Source organism: Salmo salar, unplaced genomic scaffold, assembly GCF_965601325.2.
Source record: "Salmo salar unplaced genomic scaffold, fSalSal1 ptg000117l, whole genome shotgun sequence".
NCBI lineage: Eukaryota > Metazoa > Chordata > Actinopteri > Salmoniformes > Salmonidae > Salmo > Salmo salar.
In genome coordinates this window covers 336,053-356,331 of record NW_027675317.1, presented here as the reverse complement: position 1 = coordinate 356,331, position 20,279 = coordinate 336,053, and the positions used below count along the sequence as shown (strand labels likewise).

At 41.1% G+C, this 20,279-nt stretch overlaps 1 protein-coding gene and 1 pseudogene across 1 annotated transcript; both read left to right on the top strand.

Annotated features, from left to right (window-relative positions):
* The first annotated feature begins 1,086 nt into the window (after positions 1-1,086).
* Positions 1,087-11,972, top strand: LOC145866018 (E3 ubiquitin-protein ligase TRIM8-like). Its single transcript, XM_082970899.1, has 7 exons — positions 1,087-1,780; positions 2,214-2,309; positions 7,716-7,766; positions 8,127-8,229; positions 10,173-10,238; positions 10,541-10,939; positions 11,078-11,972. The coding sequence occupies exons 1-6, from the start codon at positions 1,184-1,186 to the stop codon at positions 10,735-10,737; spliced, it is 1,110 nt and encodes a 369-aa protein (XP_082827025.1). The 5' UTR covers positions 1,087-1,183; the 3' UTR covers positions 10,738-10,939; positions 11,078-11,972.
* Positions 10,756-20,279, top strand: part of LOC145865986 (uncharacterized) — a 25,003-nt pseudogene continuing 15,479 nt past the window's right edge.

Here is a 20,279-nt window from a genome sequence, read left to right as displayed (position 1 = left end):
GTCGCAATTGTAAATGAGAACTTGTTCTCAACTTGCCTACCTGGTTAAATAAAGGTGAAATAAATACAAATGTATATACTGTATTCCAGTCCTGGTTCATCCTATATAACTACTGCTGTCCACTTCATATGTATATACTGTATTCCAGTCCTGGTTCATCCTATATAACTACTGCTGTCCACTTCATATGTATATACTGTATTCTAGTCATGGTTCATCCTATATAACTACTGCTGCCCACTTCATATGTATATACTGTATTCTAGTCCTGGTTCATCCTATATAACTACTGCTGTCCACTTCATATGTATATACTGTATTCCAGTCATGGTTCATCCTATATAACTACTGCTGTCCACTTAATATGTATATACTGTATTCTAGTCCTGGTTCATCCTATATAACTACTACTGTACATCTACTATTCTTCAGATATACTACAGATGTACTCCAAATTGTCTATGCATCACATCACAGTATACAGTGTATATATGTATATATATATATATATATATATATATATATCATTGCTTGTCCTAATATTTTCATTGACTTCTGCCCTCTGTGAGCTGGGAACACAAGCATTGTTAGATATTACTGCACTGTTGGAGCTGGGAACACAAGCATTGTTAGATATTACTGCACTGTTGGAACCAGGAACACAAGCATTTCCCTTCACCCACAATAACATCTGATAAATATGTGTATGAAACCAATAAAATAAAATGTGATTGTATTGTTGAAAGTGTTAGATAATTCTCAATCCGTGTTGTGTCTTGTCTAAGAACAGCCCTTAGCCGTGGTACTGTATAATAACCATATATCACACCTCCTCAGGACTTATCGATTTATAAGGCATTATAAAGGTGATTAAAATAATGATACATACGTACTTCATAGAAAACTGTTACCCTTCATATATTCTAACAACTCACATTTTAAGATTCATTATGTCATTTGTTCCATGTTAAGGGCTCTAACATTGGAACAAAACTATTTGTCTCCCTCTTGATGTTGCATGCAGTTCCTCTCTCTCTTCCTGCATTCCTCCCTCCCTCCCTCTAACCCCACCCCTCTGGCAGAACCAGGAAGTCCATCCCCCTTCACAAACTCTCTTCTGAGGAAACGAAACTGATCTGAGTCTCTGTGTCGTCTGTCTGTGTGAGAGTGAACAACCGTCCAAATGGCTCAACAGGGAGTTCTGCTGGACCAGGACCAGTTCTGTTGTTCTGTCTGTCTGGATCTACTGAAGGAACCAGTCGCCATCCCCTGTGGACACAGTTACTGTAGGAGCTGTATTGAGGGCTGCTGGGATCAGGATGTTCTGAAAGGGGTCTATAGCTGTCCTCAGTGCAGACAGACCTTCAGTCCGAGGCCGACGCTGAGTAAAAATAACATGTTGGCTGAGGTGGTGGAGAAACTGAAGAAGACAGGACTCCAGGCTGCTCCCCCTCCTGCTCTGTGCTATGCTGGACCTAGAGATGTGGTGTGTGATGTCTGCACTGGGACCAGAAAGCAGAAAGCCCTCATGTCCTGTCTGGTGTGTCTGGCCTCTTACTGTGAGACTCACCTCCAATCTCACTACGAATCTCCTGCTTTGAAGAAGCACAAGATGGTCAAAGCCACCGCACAACTACAGGAGAAGATCTGCTCTCATCATGACAAACTGCTGGAGGTTTACTGTCGTACCGATCAGCAGTGTATCTGTTATCAGTGTACAATGGACGAACATAAAGGCCATGATACAGTGTCAGCTGCAGCAGAGATGACTGAGAAACAGGTAAGACCAGAACAACTTATTGGTGACTGTCTGATAAACAAAGAATTAAAGATACAGTAGGAACTAAGGCTGTTTGAATATGAGATCATTGAAATGAAATGAATCCTCAGCAGAACAAATATGAACACAAACCTTGAGTATATTGATATGTCAACCCAGATTCTCTAAATGTATCACCATTTTATAATGTCAAAGACTATTATCATTCTGAATGCCCTTTTATGAGTCCAAAGTTCAGTCTCAACCTGTTGATACATGTAGTCCTACCATAAAAACTATAATCATTCACATAGCAACAAATAAATATCATTTAGTAAATGGACCATCCATTTTTTTAGATCTTCCTCTCTATGGGCCCTATGTCACATTACTATACTATTGATCTACTGGACTAATAAAGCTTGATAGCTCATTGAAGAGTGATTCTCCACAGAGGCAGCTGGGGATGAGTCAGCAGAAGGTCCAGCAGAGATTCCAGGAGAGAGAGAAGGAGCTGAAGGAGCTCCAACAGGCTGTGGAGTCTCTCAAGGTGAGTATTGTTGACCAGAGGAGACACACCATTTCACCTGTCTCCTCCAGTCAGAGAGAGAGAGAGAGGAAGAGGGGCCCCTATCCAATCCCACTGACCCCACTGTTGGGAACAGGTTGTCACTGCTGAGGCAGTGAAGAAAGTAGAGGAGGATGGGTCAAGGCTGAGGGATCCTGAGAGGATCCCTGTGAGTAGTAGATCTGTGACAGCACAGAGGGATGGGCCAACCATTGATATATGCTTCAGTAAGGTTGGCTTCTTAGTGTTCATAGCAAATGGTTATCAACTGTACCGCAGAAATGGAATGTAAATCACAGAAGAAAAAAAATGTTTTGGTGGCAGCTGCAGAGAAGTATTTGGTCATACTAGATTTGACTTCAGAAGAGTTCCAGGGTGTGTTGAGTGGTGGTGTCCTGTCCTCCCAGGTCGTTGGCCTGGTGCAGGAGCAGATAGGGTCAAAGTAGTGGAATGGGGTAGTGGGTTTTAATGAGTGTAGGGTTAGTTGGCCTGGTGCAGGAGCAGATAGGGTCAAAGTAGTGGAATGGGGTAGTGGGTTTTAATGAGTGTAGGGTTAGTTGGCCTGGTGCAGGAGCAGATAGGGTCAAAGTAGTGGAATGGGGTAGTGGGTTTTAATGAGTGTAGGGTTAGTTGGCCTGGTGCAGGAGCAGATAGGGTCAAAGTAGTGGAATGGGGTAGTGGGTTTTAATGAGTGTAGGGTTAGTTGGCCTGGTGCAGGAGCAGATAGGGTCAAAGTAGTGGAATGGGGTAGTGGGTTTTAATGAGTGTAGGGTTAGTTGGCCTGGTGCAGGAGCAGATAGGGTCAAAGTAGTGGAATGGGGTAGTGGGTTTTAATGAGTGTAGGGTTAGTTGGCCTGGTGCAGGAGCAGATAGGGTCAAAGTAGTGGAATGTGGGTAGTGGGTTTTAATGAGTGTAGGGTTAGTTGGCCTGGTGCAGGAGCAGATAGGGTCAAAGTAGTGGAATGGGGTAGTGGGTTTTAATGAGTGTAGGGTTAGTTGGCCTGGTGCAGGAGCAGATAGGGTCAAAGTAGTGGAATGGGGTAGTGGGTTTTAATGAGTGTAGGGTTAGTTGGCCTGGTGCAGGAGCAGATAGGGTCAAAGTAGTGGAATGGGGGTAGTGGGTTTTAAAACCTCTCTAGGCTAGGCGGGACGAATTCGTCCCACCTACGTAACAGCCACTACTATCCTGTGGCGCGATTTTCAAAACCTTAAAAATCCTATTACTTCAATTTCTCAAACATATGACTATTTTACAGCCATTTAAAGACAAGACTCTCGTTAATCTAACCACACTGTCCGATTTCAAAAAGGCTTTACAACGAAAGCAAAACATTAGATTATGTCAGCAGAGTACCAAGCCAGAAATAATCAGACACCCATTTTTCAAGCCAGCATATAATGTCACCAAAACCCAGAAGACAGCTAAATGCAGCACTCACCTTTGATGATCTTCATCAGATGACAACCCTAGGACATTATGTTATACAATACATGCATGTTTTGTTCAATCAAGTTCATATTTATATCAAAAACCAGCTTTTACATTAGCATGTGACGTTCAGAACTAGCATACCCCCCGCAAACTTCCGGGGAATTCGCTAACATTTTACTAAATTACTCACGATAAACGTTCACAAAAAGCATAACAATTATTTTAAGAATTATAGATACAGACCTCCTCTATGCACTCGATATGTCCGATTTTAAAATAGCTTTTTGGTGAAAGCACATTTTGCAATATTCTAAGTACATAGCCCAGGCATCACGGGCTCGCTATTTAGACACCCGGCAAGTTTAGCACTCACCATAATCATATTTACTATTATAAAAGTTTGATTACCTTTTGTTGTCTTCGTCAGAATACACACCCAGGACTGCTACTTCAATAACAAATGTTGGTTTGGTCCAAAATAATCCATCGTTATATCCGAATAGCGGCGTTTTGTTCGTGCGTTCCAGACACAACCTGAAATAGTAAAGAAGTGTCGCGCGCATGGCGCAATTCGTGACAATAAAATTCTAAATATTCCATTACCGTACTTCGAAGCATGTCAACCGCTGTTTAAAATCAATTTTTACGACACTTTTCTCGTAGAAAAGCGATAATATTCCGACAGGGAATCTCCTTTTCGGCAAACAGAGGAAAAAATCACAAAGGCGGGGGCGGTCGGGGTCACGCTCATAAGGCCAGTGTCCCTTGATCGGCCACTTGAGAAAGGCGATAATGTGTTTCAGCCTGGGGCTGGAATGACGACATTCTGTTTTTTCCCGGGCTCTGAGCGCCTATGGACGACGTGGGAAGTGTCACGTTAGAGCAGAGATCCTTAGTAAATGATAGAGATGGAAAAGAAGTTCAAGAAATGGTCAGACAGGACACTTCCTGTAAAGGAATCTCTCAGGTTTTGACCTGCCATTTGAGTTCTGTTATACTCACAGACACCATTCAAACAGTTTTAGAAAATTTAGGGTGTTTTCTATCCATATGTAATAAGTATATGCATATTCTAGTTACTGGGTAGGAGTGGTAACCAGATTAAATCGGGTATGTTTTTTATCCAGCCGTGTCAATACTGCCCCCTAGCCCTAACAGGTTAAGCTCTAGTGTTATGTTTTGGGAAGTGTGTTTTCATCACCTTAGGGTGACACTAGAGACTTGTGAAGAGCAGACTCCTTAGGGTGACACTAGAGACTTGTGAAGTGCAGACTCCTTAGGGTGACACTAGAGACTTGTGAAGAGCAGACTCCTTAGGGTGACACTAGAGACTTGTGAAGAGCAGACTCCTTAGGGTGACACTAGAGACTTGTGAAGAGCAGACTCCTTAGGGTGACACTAGAGACTTGTGAAGAGCAGACTCCTTAGGGTGACACTAGAGACTTGTGAAGTGCAGACTCCTTAGGGTGACACTAGAGACTTGTGAAGAGCAGACTCCTTAGGGTGACACTAGAGACTTGTGAAGAGCAGACTCCTTAGGGTGACACTAGAGACTTGTGAAGAGCAGACTCAACAACCTCTCTCTGCATCATCAGGACAGTTGCTTTGTGAGAAAGTGTTAACTGTGGAAGGCGTTAACCCATGTACACAGTTAGCCAATTGTTATGTAAAATGCCGCTCGGAAGGTCCAAGTGGTCTCGTCTTGGCCCCAAGTCAGAGCAGGACCACTGAGGCCATAGCTCAGCGGGACACTGGATCCAGGCTGTGGAGTTGGAAACAAAGTCTGTGGCCACTCTGGGGAAAATCCTCAATGGAAATGGCTGATATCTGTAGAGGTTCTGTATAGAAGCTTATAGAAAGTATGGATTAAACACACCTTTATCTCCATCCTCTAGATGTTTACATTTTAACATCCTTATATAACCAGCTCAGGGCTCCATGCCTGTTTTCTAGTTAGTTTAAAGACTTTCCTACAGTAGCTTCTCCAACCTCGCCTCATGCTGTGAGTATCTGGTACTATGCTACACTGCACATTGGAGATTCAGGAACGTTTAGAGGTATTGGCCTATCAGAGAGTCAGAGCCGGCATCCCAAATGGCACCCTGTTCCCTATATAGTGCCCTACTTTAGATCAGAGTTCTGGTCAAACGTAGTGCTCTGGCCATTAGGCTCTGGTCAAAAGTAGTGCACTATATAGTGAATAGGGTGCCACTTGGGACGCAAACTGGGAGTCTGTTGGCTCTGTTCCTCTAGTCTTAGACAGACCTTTAGTTTGAATTATGGCCACCACATGCTGGGACAACCACCCCAGGAGGTAATGTCACACTCTTCTTCTGGCTTCTCTTCCATTATCTCTTTCTTTCTCTCTTCTGGTCTTCATTCCTGCCAGTGTCAGAGGAATAAGGAGGAGATTGTAGAGAGATAGTGTGTCACAGCTTGCCTCTTTGGAATATATGTACTATCTAGAATGGAGACTGCCATTGTCATTTAGTCCAGTTAGCTTTTACCAGTCCTATCACATTTTAGAGAGATATACGTCTGTATGACATTACAACAGATAACTGGAAACATTTTATGTTCTTTTTAAGGCAGCTGCATTTAGAAGACAGATTTCTTCTGTCCACAGCTGTACAACTAGTGGAATTCTGGATATAGATACTGTAGTTACTGTAGTAATGTGGTTGTAGATGTATAGATGTACTGTAGTTACTGTAGTAATGCGGTTGTAGATGTATAGATGTACTGTAGTTACTGTAGTAATGCGGTTGTAGATGTATAGATGTACTGTAGTTACTGTAGTAATGCGGTGGTAGATGTATAGATGTACTGTAGTTACTGTAGTAATGCGGTTGTAGATGTATAGATGTACTGTAGTTACTGTAGTAATGCGGTTGTAGATGTATAGATGTACTGTAGTTACTGTAGTAATGCGGTTGTAGATGTATAGATGTACTGTAGTTACTGTAGTAATGCGGTTGTAGATGTATAGATGTACTGTAGTTACTGTAGTAATGCGGTTGTAGATGTATAGATGTACTGTAGTTACTGTAGTAATGTGGTTGTAGATGTATAGATGTACTGTAGTTACTGTAGTAATGCGGTTGTAGATGTATAGATGTACTGTAGTTACTGTACTAATGTAGTAATGCGGTTGTAGATGTATAGATGTACTGTAGTTACAGTAGTAATGCGGTTGTAGATGTATAGATGTACTGTAGATCTTTTCTATTTAAATTAAATTGTTGTCTCAGTTCATTCCAATATATAAATTAAATGGCTTTTTACTGTATTACAACCAACCTTTTATGTAAAATGTTCACAATATCAACATTCCCGTAACTTGTTTCGATATCATAGCGTAAACAAAATTAGCCCGACCATTTGACAGAACTAACCGCTCCTCAAAACATACAATTAATCTTTATTCTCTCTAATGCCTATGTTTTTGTATTTTTTGGGCAATGTTTTTGCCCATTTAACATACTTCTTATCAATTTGCGTGAATTAATTGATATGGCAGTAGATCCATTTACATTAATTTTAAGGTTGTGAGCTTTCTTTGACAACAAAAGGATAACTCAAAGTCATTAACCTTGACTCTAGATGTGATCAGTCGTCATGTCCTCATTTTGTATTTAGTCTGTTCAAGACGTAAATGTGTTTCAGATGACGTCTCGATATGGTATGACCCAACCAGAGCAGAGTGTGTGTGTTACACGGTCCTCATATTGTTGGCTAGCAGATATTGTACAGTTTTAACCATTTCTATAGAGTCTTGCTTAAAAACCCCAGATCCACATATTAATATTTTCATCTATAGGTCATCTATAAAACAGTATTATCCATTTCTTATCACAAATTATTTTCACATACAGTATAATGTATAATATCCTAATTTACTGTTATGGTGCTGTGTTATTACAAACAAATATTTATTCTTCATCATTTCATTCAAGGCAAGCAAGTCCAGTGGAATTATACCCTTCCAGTGTCCTACAGCAAAGCAGGTAAGAAAGCTGCATTCTTGTTATTAGATAAAATAGTTAATGTTCTTTGTAAACACATTGTGGTATTTTTGATGTGAGGAAACATTGTAGTAATTTCCAGTAAGACTTATACAAATTAATTTTAGAAAAAGACGCTATCTGCAAAATCTGAAGCGCCATCATGATCGTTATGAGAAGGCTAAAAAAGAGATAGCTGAGAGACAGAGGTCTTTCAATCAGTTCACCATAATTAATTTATCTGTGAGTATGTAGGTGTTATGCACAATGTGATGGTACTGTAGGGAGTATGATACCCCAGGTATTAATACATGTATAAGTTATTGACAGAATTAGATGCTTTTTTTCTCCATTTTTCTTCAGACCTCTACTGACCTACTTGATGAATCTTCGGATGCTACGGACTATGACGATGCAGACTATGTTCCAGACACATGTGGCAGTTTCTTGGATGCTTCTATTATAAGTACTATAAGTTCTTGTAGTAAGGAATATAAAACCACAGAAAATAATCTCCACCACAAACTGTCAGAGAACACACCAATTAGGGAACGTTACAGCACACAGTGGGGATAGTACCACCAGTTCAGAGAAGCCAAGAACATTAAGTTATTCAAAGATGCGCAGCAATCCTTGTACTTCAGTAATAAGCTGCAGTGTGAATTCATCAGAGAACACATCACACCAGAAAAGCTCCATAAATGTCACACCTTTGTCAATAACAGCAAAAGGAAGCAAGTACAACAAGAAGCAATTTTGTCTTTATTGTAAAAAGGCCATTTCTAAATTGGCAAGACACCTCGAATCCATCCACAGTGAAAAGCCTGATGTTGCAATGGCTTTCAGTTTTAATAAAGGATCCCGCAAAAGAAGAGAGTTGTTACGCTCTCTTAAGAAGAGAGGAAACTTTGACCATAATGCTGAAGTGGCAAGCTGTGGCACTGGAGAGATGGTTGCCTGTAGAAGACCTAGTACTGCAAAACCATCTGATTACTACCGTCACTGCAAATTTTGCGAAGGACTGTATGCAAGAAATTCCCTATGGAGACGTGAGAAACTGCCCGAAGAAATCTGTTGAGGGAGAGCCTCAAGTTGGGCGGAAATGGATTCAATTGCACATACCAAGACCTGACTCAGTTAAGGAAGCTGTTTGGAAGATTGTTTGTGAAATGAACCAGGATGACGTTTCCTCGGTTGTAAGGAGTGAAACTGAAATCCTTTGTATCGGCGAGTCAGTGTTAAATTCCAGGAAACCATATGAGAAAAGGAATGACTACGCACGCCAAAAAATGAGAGAGATGGCAAGACTATTGATAACGGCAAGGGCTATAACACCATTGAAGAGCACCGAAGACCTTGTTATGCCCTGTAACTTTCCCCATGTGATACAGGCAGTAAGATCTGTTGCTGGTTATGATGTTGAAAGCAACTCGTATAAAATCCCATCATTGGCTTTGAAATTGGGACACAGTTTAGCCAAAGTTGCAGGCATTGTGCAATGCAATGCCATCATTGCAAATCGCCCTGCTGTTGCAGAGTCTGCAAAGCAATTTGCCACTTTACATCAGAAAAAGTGGACAGAGTCCATTTCAGCTACCGCGTTGGGTACACTTCAACAAGCCAAATGGAATAAACCACAGGTTTGACCCTTTACAGAGGATGTGTCGGCGCTGCACAAGTTTCTTGCTACTGAGCGTGCTAAGTGTATGAAGGACCTTGAGGAAGAACCCAACAGCAAAAGCTTTGGAAATCTTGCTAAAGTGACTTTGACGCAGGTAGTACTATTTAACAGAAGGAGGGAAGGGGAAGTTTCAAAAATGGAGCTTCAGTCTTTCACATCCAGGGATCTTACGGAGCTGAATCCAGACATTGTGAGTGGCCTTACTGACTTTGAGAGGAAGCTTGCAGAGCACTTTGAGAGAGTTGAGATTCGAGGTAAAAGGTCAAGAAAGGTTCCAGTGCTTCTAACCCCTGACATGATTGCTGCTATGGACCTCCTCATGATAAGCAGGAAAGAGTGTCAAATCCACAAAGAAAATGTGTACATGTTTGCACGGCCAGGTATCCTTTCCCATTACAGAGGCTCCGACTGCTTTCGCAAGTATGCAAATCAATGCGGCGCAAAGAACCCAGAGGCACCTTTCTAGGACATGACATCCATGTCCATAGAGAATTCTATCGGCTTCCAGAGAGTACCCTGCAGCTCGCAAAAGTCAGCAAACTGTTGATAGCAATCGAAAAAGGAAGACTGCCTTACCTGCAGGGGAAAGGGCTGGATGACATTGAGGTCAATCCTGAAGTTAAAACTTTGTTTGAAATATAGTTTTTAGCAACTTCAAATATAACTATTATAAGTGTTGTTAGTCCTTCATTTAAATAATTGGCCGTAAATGTTTTTTACCCAACCAGATGAAGTAGAAATGAGTGATGATGATTCCAGCGAAGAATCCATTGCTGACCTACATCAATGCAAAGGTATCCTGACTTGTATATATGTGGTAATATCTTTAAGTTATGTCACATAAATGCACATTTCTGTTGGGATTATCGAAACGATCCTCTATCTGTTTTTAAACAATCACATTGGTGGTGATAAGTAATTCCACATTTATGGATTTGCAATCAGTTTATGTTTATATCTGAAATATCAGTTAATATCTAATGTAGAATTGCGTATTGCCTGACATTGAGGTTGTTTACAGTGAATAATACAAGCAAGCAAATGTATTGTCATAAAGCTCATAGAAAATAATCACATTCATTATTACTTTGCAAAGGCTCAACAACAGAAACTTCTAGGGACCAGACACTTCTGAGGCAAACACAAGAGTCAACCACCCTGGATAACATGGAGGGCACTCCTGAGTCAACCACCCTGGATAACATGGAGGGCACTCCTGAGCCAACCACCCTGGATAACATGGAGGGCACTCCTGAGTCAACCACCCTGGATAACATGGAGGGCACTCCTTAGCCAACCACCCTGGATAACATGGAGGGCACTCCTGAGCCAACCACCCTGGATAACATGGAGGGCACTCCTGAGTCAACCACCCTGGATAACATGGAGGGCACTCCTGAGCCAACCACCCTGGATAACATGAGCAACACACAACCAAGACATGGTAAAATAGTCACATCCCAAGCTTCCTCAAAGTGCTCCAAAGGAAAGCAAGGTTAGTAAGCATTTTGTATTCACATGTATTGATAACATCATATAACTACTAACTAGAATCCTTTGTATCATATCCTCCATTTGTCACTTTAACAGAGCTCATTGTTAATCAGCTGTATTTTGTTTGCATTTATGAAAGCTGTGAAGGTGAGAAGCAAGTGGACAGGTGATGAAGTGAAAGCTGTTGAGCGGCATTTGCTTAATTTCATAACAAGTTGCAGAATACCAGGTAAAAAGGACTGTGACTCCTGCCTACAAGCAGAGCCAGTAGCTCTGAAAGACAGAGACTGGTTTGCTATCAAATATCCACAACAGAAACGTAGCATTAAAAAGGAAGATGAATAGATAGAACTAGAGCCAACTGTAGCTCAGGTACCATCCAATTCCAATCAGCTTCTCCTCAGATAGTGTTAATATCTGTGGGTTTCATTTTCATATTATTTTCCTTAAATGATTTATATTTTTGGTTCTTGTACAAACATGCCACATAGGCTCGACTGTAGATCCAACATGTTCGTATTGTTTATGTATAATTGAGGGCTATTAATGAGCATATGTTTGCCACTTATGGTCACATGTTTTTGGAATAACAGTTGATGATATAGGTTAATACTCTGCTCTCATTGACAGGGAAAAGAGATAAACAGTCCTTAAAGGGATTGTTATTGTTCCCAAGTTTTCAGCAGCACTTTGTTCTTAACCACAAGTTGTTGAATGTGGCAAGGTGTTTCAATTACTGTTAAACTATTACCATTTCAATGGGTGCTTGTAACAGGCCTTGTGTATAGTAACTTGCACTACGTAAATATGATGTAAATCCCTACGTTATTTAGACAGTTAGCTGAATATACTGTACACTGTCATGTTTCATAAAAGCTGGATGCTTTAATAGAGAGTTTCTCATTCATTTTAAACATGCCATTTCTACTGCCTTGTGCATAGCAGGGAAGGAGGCAAAGTGTAGGTGGTCTATTCTGGGTATTCAATTGATTTGTTAATTTGCATATTTTCACTGGCACTCAATAAAAGTAAGAAAGGCATAAAGTGTTCCCTCTTTTTTTACATTAATATTGACTGCAAATATATATATATATATATATATATACAGTGGGGGGGAAAAGTATTTAGTCAGCCACCAATTGTGCAAGTTCTCCCACTTAAAAAGATGAGAGAGGCCTGTAATTTTCATCATAGGTACACGTCAACTATGACAGACAAAATGAGAAAAAAAATCCAGAAAATCACATTGTAGGATTTTTTATGAATTTATTTGGAAATTATGGTGGAAAATAAGTATTTGGTCAATAACAAAAATGTATCTCAATACTTTGTTATATACCCTTTGTTGGCAATGACACAGGTCAAACGTTTTCTGTAAGTCTTCACAAGGTTTTCACACACTGTTGCTGGTATTTTGGCCCATTCCTCCATGCAGATCTCCTCTAGAGCAGTGATGTTTTGGGGCTGTCGCTGGGCAACACGGACTTTCAACTCCCTCCAAAGATGTTCTATGGGGTTGAGATCATTACAAGACCATGGTGCTTGCCTACGGAGCTGTGAGGGGAACGGCACCTCCATACCTTCAGGCTCTGATCAGGCCCTACACCCAAACAAGGGCACTGCGTTCATCCACCTCTGGCCTGCTGGCCCCCCTACCTCTGAGGAAGCACAGTTCCCGCTCAGCCCAGTCAAAACTGTTCGCTGCTCTGGCACCCCAATGGTGGAACAAGCTCCCTCACGACGCCAGGACAGCGGAGTCAATCACCACCTTCCGGAGACACCTGAAAACCCACCTCTTTAAGGAATACCTGGGATAGGATAAAGTAATCCTTCTAACCCCCCCCCCCCCCTTAAAAGATTTAGATGCACTATTGTAAAGTGGTTGTTCCACTGGATATCATAAGGTGAATGCACCAATTTGTAAGTCGCTCTGGATAAGAGGGTCTGCTAAATGACTTAAATGTAAATGTAAATGAGATCTGGAGACTGGCTAGGCCACTCCAGGACCTTGAAATGCTTCTTACGAAGCCACTCCTTCATTGCCCGGGCGGTGTGTTTGGGATCATTGTCATGCTGAAAGACCCAGCCACGTTTCATCTTCAATGCCCTTGCTGATGGAAGGAGGTTTTCACTCAAAATCTCACGATACATTCATTCTTTCCTTTACACGGATCAGTCGTCCTGGTCCCTTTGCAGAAAAACAGCCCCAAAGCATGATGTTTCCACCCCCATGCTTCACAGTAGGTATGGTGTTCTTTGGATGCAACTCAGCATTCTTTGTCCTCCAAACACAACGAGTTGAGTTTTTACCAAAAAGTTATATTTTGTTTTCATCTGACCATATGACATTCTCCCAATCATCTTCTGGATCATCCAAATGCTCTCTAGCAAACTTCAGACGGGCCTGGACATGTACTGGCTTAAGCAGGGGGACACGTCCGGCACTGCAGGATTTGAGTCCCTGGCGACGTAGTGTGTTACTGATGGTAGGCTTTGTTACTTTGGTCCCAGCTCTCTGCAGGTCATTCAATAGGTCCCCCCGTGTGGTTCTGGGATTTTTGCTCACCGTTCTTGTGATCATTTTGACCCCACGGAGTGAGATCTTGCGTGGAGCCCCAGATCGAGGGAGATTATCAGTGGTCTTGTATGTCTTCCATTTCCTAATAATTGCTCCCACAGTTGATTTCTTCAAACCAAGCTGCTTACCTATTGCAGATTCAGTCTTCCCAGCCTGGTGCAGGTCTACAATTTGGTTTCTGGTGTCCTTTGACAGCTCTTTGGTCTTGGCCATAGTGGAGTTTGGAGTGTGACTGTTTGAGGTTGTGGACAGGTGTCTTTTATACTGATAACAAGTTCAAACAGGTGCCATTAAGCTCTCTGGGCTAGGGGGGACGAATGCGTCCCACCTACGCAACAGCCAGTCTAATCCAGTAGCGCAATTTTCAAATACCTTAAAAATCCTATTACTTCAATTTCTCAAACATATGACTATTTTACAGCTATTTAAAGACAAGACTCTCGTTAATCTAACCACACTGTCCGATTTCAAAAAGGCTTTACAACGAAAACAAAACATTAGATTATGTCAGCAGAGTACCAAGCCAGAAATAATCAGACACCCATTTTTCAAGCTAGCATATAATGTCACAAAAACCCAGAAGACAGCTAAATGCAGCACTAACCTTTGAGGATCTTCATCAGATGACAACTCTAGGACATTATGTTATACAATACATGCATGTTTTGTTCAATCAAGTTCATATTTATATCAAAAACCAGCTTTTTACATTAGCATGTGACGTTCAGAACTAGCATAACCCCCGCAAACTTCCGGCGAATCACTAACAATTTACTAAATTACTCACGATAAACGTTCACAAAAAGCATAACAATTATTTTAAGAATTATAGATACAGAACTCCTCTATGCACTCGATATGTCCGATTTTAAAATAGCTTTTTGGTGAAAGCACATTTTGCAATATTCTAAGTACATAGCCCAGCCATCACGGGCTAGCTATTTAGACACCCGGCAAGTTTAGCACTCACCAATATCAGATTTAATATTACAAAAGTTTGATTACCTTTTGTTGTCTTCATCAGAATGCACTCCCAGGACTGCTACTTCAATAACAAATGTTGGTTTGGTCCAAAATAATCCATCGTTATATCCGAATAGCGGCGTTTTGTTCGTGCGTTCCAGAAGCTGTCCGAAATGGTAAATCAGGGTCGCGCGCATGGCGCAATTCGTGACAAAAAAAATCTAAATATTCCATTACCGTACTTCGAAGCATGTCAACCTCTGTTTAAAATCCATTTTTATGCCATTTTTCTCGTAAAAAAGCGATAATATTCCGACCGGGAATGTCCATTTAGCTAAACAGAGGAAAGAAAACAAGGCTTTCGGTCGACGCGGGCACGAGCCTGAGTCTCACAGTACTGTAACCAGCCACTACCCAAACGCGCTACTTTGTTTCAGCCAGAGCCTGCAAAGCCACGATTCAGCGTTTTGCCGCCTTCTGAGAGCCTATGGCAGCCGTAGGAAGTGTCACGGGACAGCTAAGATCCTCACTCTTCAATAAACAGAGACAAGAAGAACGACACCTTGTCAGACAGGCCACTTCCTGCATGAAATCTTCTCAGGTTTTTGCCTGCCATATGAGTTCTGTTATACTCAAAGACACCATTCAAACAGTTTTAGAAGCTTTAGGGTGTTTTCTATCCAAAGCCAATAATTATATGCATATTCTAGTTACTGGGCAGGAGTAGTAACCAGATTAAATCGGGTACGTTTTTTATCCAGCCGTGTCAATACTGCCCCCTATCCATAAAAGGTTAAAGAAGAGGAGGGGCATTTGTAAGGGGTATGACATATGGTATGACCAAATGTCAGGTATAAAATGCTGTGTACATTGTATGATATTCAGAGCTCTCGTAAATAAACATTCTGACCAATTGTAGGCTGGCTCTCCGTCTGCTTCATTCAACCAGAATCTTACACCCTCTGGGATGGCAGACTGAGTAGTTTAATTGAAGTTCAGTTTATGAACATTGGGAACAGAATTCCCATGACAGAAGGTAGAAACTAGGGCCTGTAGGACCTGCCTTGTTGATAGTGTTGTTAAGAAGGTAGAGCAGGGCTTTATTATGGACAGACTTCTCCCCATCTTAGCTACTGTCGTATCAATATGTTTTGACCATGGCAGTTTACAATCCAGGGTTACTCCAAGCAGTTTAGTCTCCTCAACTTGCTCAATTTCCACATTATTCATTACAAGATGAACAGGTGAGCAGTACGCGTCTATGAAATGAGAGCATGAACAGTGTGAGGACCGTTAAAACGTCTTAGGGCTAGAGGGCAGTTTTCGGAAGTTCGGAGAGTCTGGCGAGCCCAAAGTAAAATGCCTGTTACTCAGGCCCAGAAGCTATGCATAGAATTGGTAGATTTGGAAAGAAAACACTCTGACGTTTCCAAAATTATTAAAATAATGTCTGTGAGTATAACAGAACAGATATGGCAGGCGAAAACCCGAAGAATATCCGACCAAAAAATAAATAAATAAAATCACAGGCTCATATTTTGTAAAGCTATTGAAAACTCCTATGTCCGTCACCCAGATTGCAATTCATAATAGCTTCCACTAGATGTCAACAGTATTTATTCAAGGTTTTGAGGCTTCAATTTTGAAAAATAAATAAATATTTACACTTTCAGTGAGCTGACTGCTTGGGTCACATCAGTGTTTTTGCGCGCAATGGAGAGGGTGCGCACTTGCGAATTTGGCATTCCTATTGAACACAGTACTTTCCGTATGAAATATTATAGTTTATTTACATTTTAGACAACCTGAGGATGATATAGACCCATTATTTGACTTGTTTGGACTAAATTTACTGGTAGCTTTTAGAACTTCTTTGTCTGCATGTTGAAGGAGTGGATTTCTGAAGTCATGGCGCCTGCTAAACAGACTATTTTGGGATATAAAGAAGGACTTTATCGAACAAAACGACCATTCATTGTGTAGCTGGGACGCTTGGGATTGCAAACAGAGGAAGATCTTCAAAGGTAAGGGATTTATTTTATCGCTATTTGGGATTCTGTGACTCCTCTGCTTGTTTGGAAAATATGTTGTTGTGGGGTGCTGTCCTCAGATAATCGAATGCTATGCTTTCACCGTAAAGCCTTTTTGAAATCTGACAACGCAGTTCGATTGCCAAGATTCTAAGCTTTTAAATGATGTATGACACTTGTAATTTCATGAATGTTTAACCTCTTAGGGCTAGGGGGCAGTATTTACACCGCCGGATAAAAAACGTACTCGATTTAATCTGGTTACTACTCCTACCCAGTAACTAGAATATGCATATACTTATTAGATATGGATAGAAAACACCCTAAAGTTTCTAAAACTGTTTGAATGGTGTCTGTGAGTATAACAGAACTCATATGGCAGGCAAAAACCTGAGAGATTCCTTTACAGGAAGTGGCCTGTCTGACCATTTATTGGCTCTCTTTGACATCTCTTTCCAAAACAAAGGATCTCTGCGGTAACGTGACACTTCCCACGGCTCCAATAGGCTCTCAGAGCCCGGGAAAAAGCTGAATGTCGTCATTCCAGCCCCAGGCTGAAACACATTATCGCCTTTGTCAAGTGGCCGATCAAGGGACAGTGGGCTTAGGCGCGTGCACTGGTCGCCCCCGTCTTTCTTTTTTTTCCTCTATTTACCGAAACGCAGATTCCCGGTCGGAATATTATCGCTTTTTTACGAGATAAATTGCATAAAAATTGATTTTAAACAGCGTACCCGAGTTAATCTGATTATTACTCCTGCCCAGTAACTAGAATATGCATATACTTATTACATATGGATAGAAAATACCCTAAAGTTTCTAAAACTGTTTGAATGGTGTCTGTGAGTATAACTGAACTCATTTGGCAGGCAAAAATCTGAGACGGTTTCATGCATGAAGTGGCCTGTCTGACAAGGTATCGTTCTTCTTGTCTCTGTTTATTGAAGAGTGAGGATCTTAGCTGTCCCGTGACACTTCCTACGGCTGCCATAGGCTCTCAGAAGGCGGCAAAACGCAGAATCGTGGCTTTGCAGGCTCTGGCTGAAAAAAAGTAGCGCGTTTGGGTAGTGGCTGGTTACAGTACTGTGAGACTCAGGCTCGTGCCCGCATGACCGAAAGGTTTGTTTTCATTCCTCTGTTTAGCTAAATGGACATTCCCGGTCGGAATATTATCGCTTTTTTACGAGAAAAATTGCATAAAAATGGATTTTAAACAGCGGTTGACATGCTTCGAAGTACGGTAATGGAATATTTAGATTTTTTTTGTCACGAATTGCGCCATGCGCACAACCCTGATTTACCATTTCAGATAGTGTCTGGGACGCACTAACAAAACGCCGCTATTCGGATATAACGATGGATTATTTTGGACCAAACCAACATTTGTTATTGAAGTAGCAGTCCTGGGAGTGCATTCTGACGAAGACAACAAAAGGTAATCAAACTTTTATAATAGTAAATATGATTATGGTGAGTGCTAAACTTGCCGGGTGTCTAAATAGCTAGCCCGTGATGCCTGGGCTATGTACTTAGAATATTGCAAAATGTGCTTTCACCAAAAAGCTATTTTAATAAAATCGGACATATCGAGTGCATAGAGGAGGTCTGTATCTATAATTCTTAAAATAATTGTTATGCTTTTTGTGAACGTTTATCGTGAGTAATTTAGTAAAATGTTAGCGAATTTACCGGAAGTTTGCAGGGGGTATGCTAGTTCTGAACGTCACATGCTAATGTAAAAAGCTGGTTTTTGATATAAATATGAACTTGATTGAACAAAACATGCATGTATTGTATAACATAATGTCCTAGGGTTGTCATCTGATGAAGATCATCAAAGGTTGGTGCTGCATTTAGCTGTCTTCTGGGTTTTTGTGACATTATATGCTAGCTTGAAAAATGGGTGTCTGATTATTTCTGGCTTGGTACTCTGCTTACATAATCTAATGTTTTGCTTTCGTTGTAAAGCCTTTTTGAAATCAGACAGTGTGGTTAGATTAACGAGAGTCTTGTCTTTAAATAGCTGTAAAATAGTCATATGTTTGAGAAATTGAAGTAATAGGATTTTTAAGGTTTTGAAAATCGCGCCACAGGCTTCAAGTGGCTGTTACGTAGGTGGGACGAATTCGTCCCGCCTAGCCCAGAGAGGTTAAAATGTAATATTGTCATTCTAAGATTTATAGATGAATATCTCTTGAAAGCACCTGTCGTACCAGATTTAAAAATAACTTTACTGGGTAATCACACTTAGCGCCACAGCAGTTTCGAAATATTCCTTTTTTTTCACATTTAGGTTCGTTCAAACATGTCAAACGTTGTATAACATAAATCTTCAGGGCCTGTTTCAACAAGAGAGCCAATAAGATTCGAGGGGGATGATTTCATCGTGTTTCAAAACGTTTCCAAAGGTGGGGGTAGACAGGGCCGCCGGCGTCATAATGGTGATGGCCCTCCCCCTGTGACCAATTTCCAACGCGTCTCATTCACTGAGTTTCGACAGTAGAAGGCTCAAAACACTTTGTAAAGACTGGCGACATCTTGTGGAAGCAATAGGAAGTGCTCAATAAACGATATCGCACGGTGTGAATAATAGGCGACGACGTGAAGTTGAGTCCACAATTCAGAATGCCACTTCATGTTTCAATCGGTCTCGGGGTTTTGACTGCCATATGAGTTCTGTTATACTCACAGACACCATTCAAACAGTTTTAGAAACTTTAGGGTGTTTTCTATCCACATGTATTAATTATATGCATATCCTAGCTTCTGAGTCTGATTAGTAGGCCGTTGAAAATGGGCACGAATTTTTTCCAAAATGCGCTGTGGCGCCCCCTATCCTAGGGTAACATCAAGAGGTTAAGTATATAGGATATATTCTAAGCCAACAGGACAGGGATATATGACATCTGTGGTGATCATGAAGAGTATGGAGATACATTTAACTCTGGCATTCTATATGGTTTACCTGATCAGCTAAAATGTAATCTATTATTTAAAGAGATAGATCCTAGTAAACCAACTACCCTAATCGTGTCCACCCAGTAAGTTGGGACCACTTCTTCCCATTTAATATACTTATCTATTATAAAAAAATTTTTTTAAGTAGTTCGTTTTCCAATAGGCCACAAAGTGTTTCCGAACCTGCTCTACTATCCCCCCTGTTGACACATGGCTCTGCCCATGTGTCAATCTTGCCGCATCTCTAAACAATGACTTAAGTAGTATTGGTAACTTATCATGATACCAAATACCGTCCTTATATAAATTGCTCCTAACTTCTCCCATTTCGAAATCCCTTTCACTGGTGCTCTAGACTGACAATTTTAATATAGCTTTGTCTATGTTTACTTCCTCTTTTAAGAACTGCTGTGTCGACGGCTGCGGTTTAAGACCTGCCTTTTTCGTTTCCGCATCTGCTTTTCTGTTGTTGTTACTGACACTATCTGTCCCTCTAATGTGGGCCTCACATTTACAAATAGCTAACTTTTCTGGCAAAAGTACAGCATCTAATAGATTCAAAATCAACTGAGCGTGTGTAATAGGTTTCCCAGGAGTGGTTACCATTCCCCTGCTTCTCCATTGGGCTGCAAATATGTGTACTGTGTTAAATGCATAGGCACTGTCTTTGTAAATAGTAATACGTTTTCCTGTCCCTAACTGACACGCACGGGTAAGTTCTACTATTTCTGCTTATTGTGCTGAATAGTTTCTCGGTAACGGCTCTGCTTCCAAGACCTCTGTGTCTGTAACTATAGCATATCCTGTCGCAT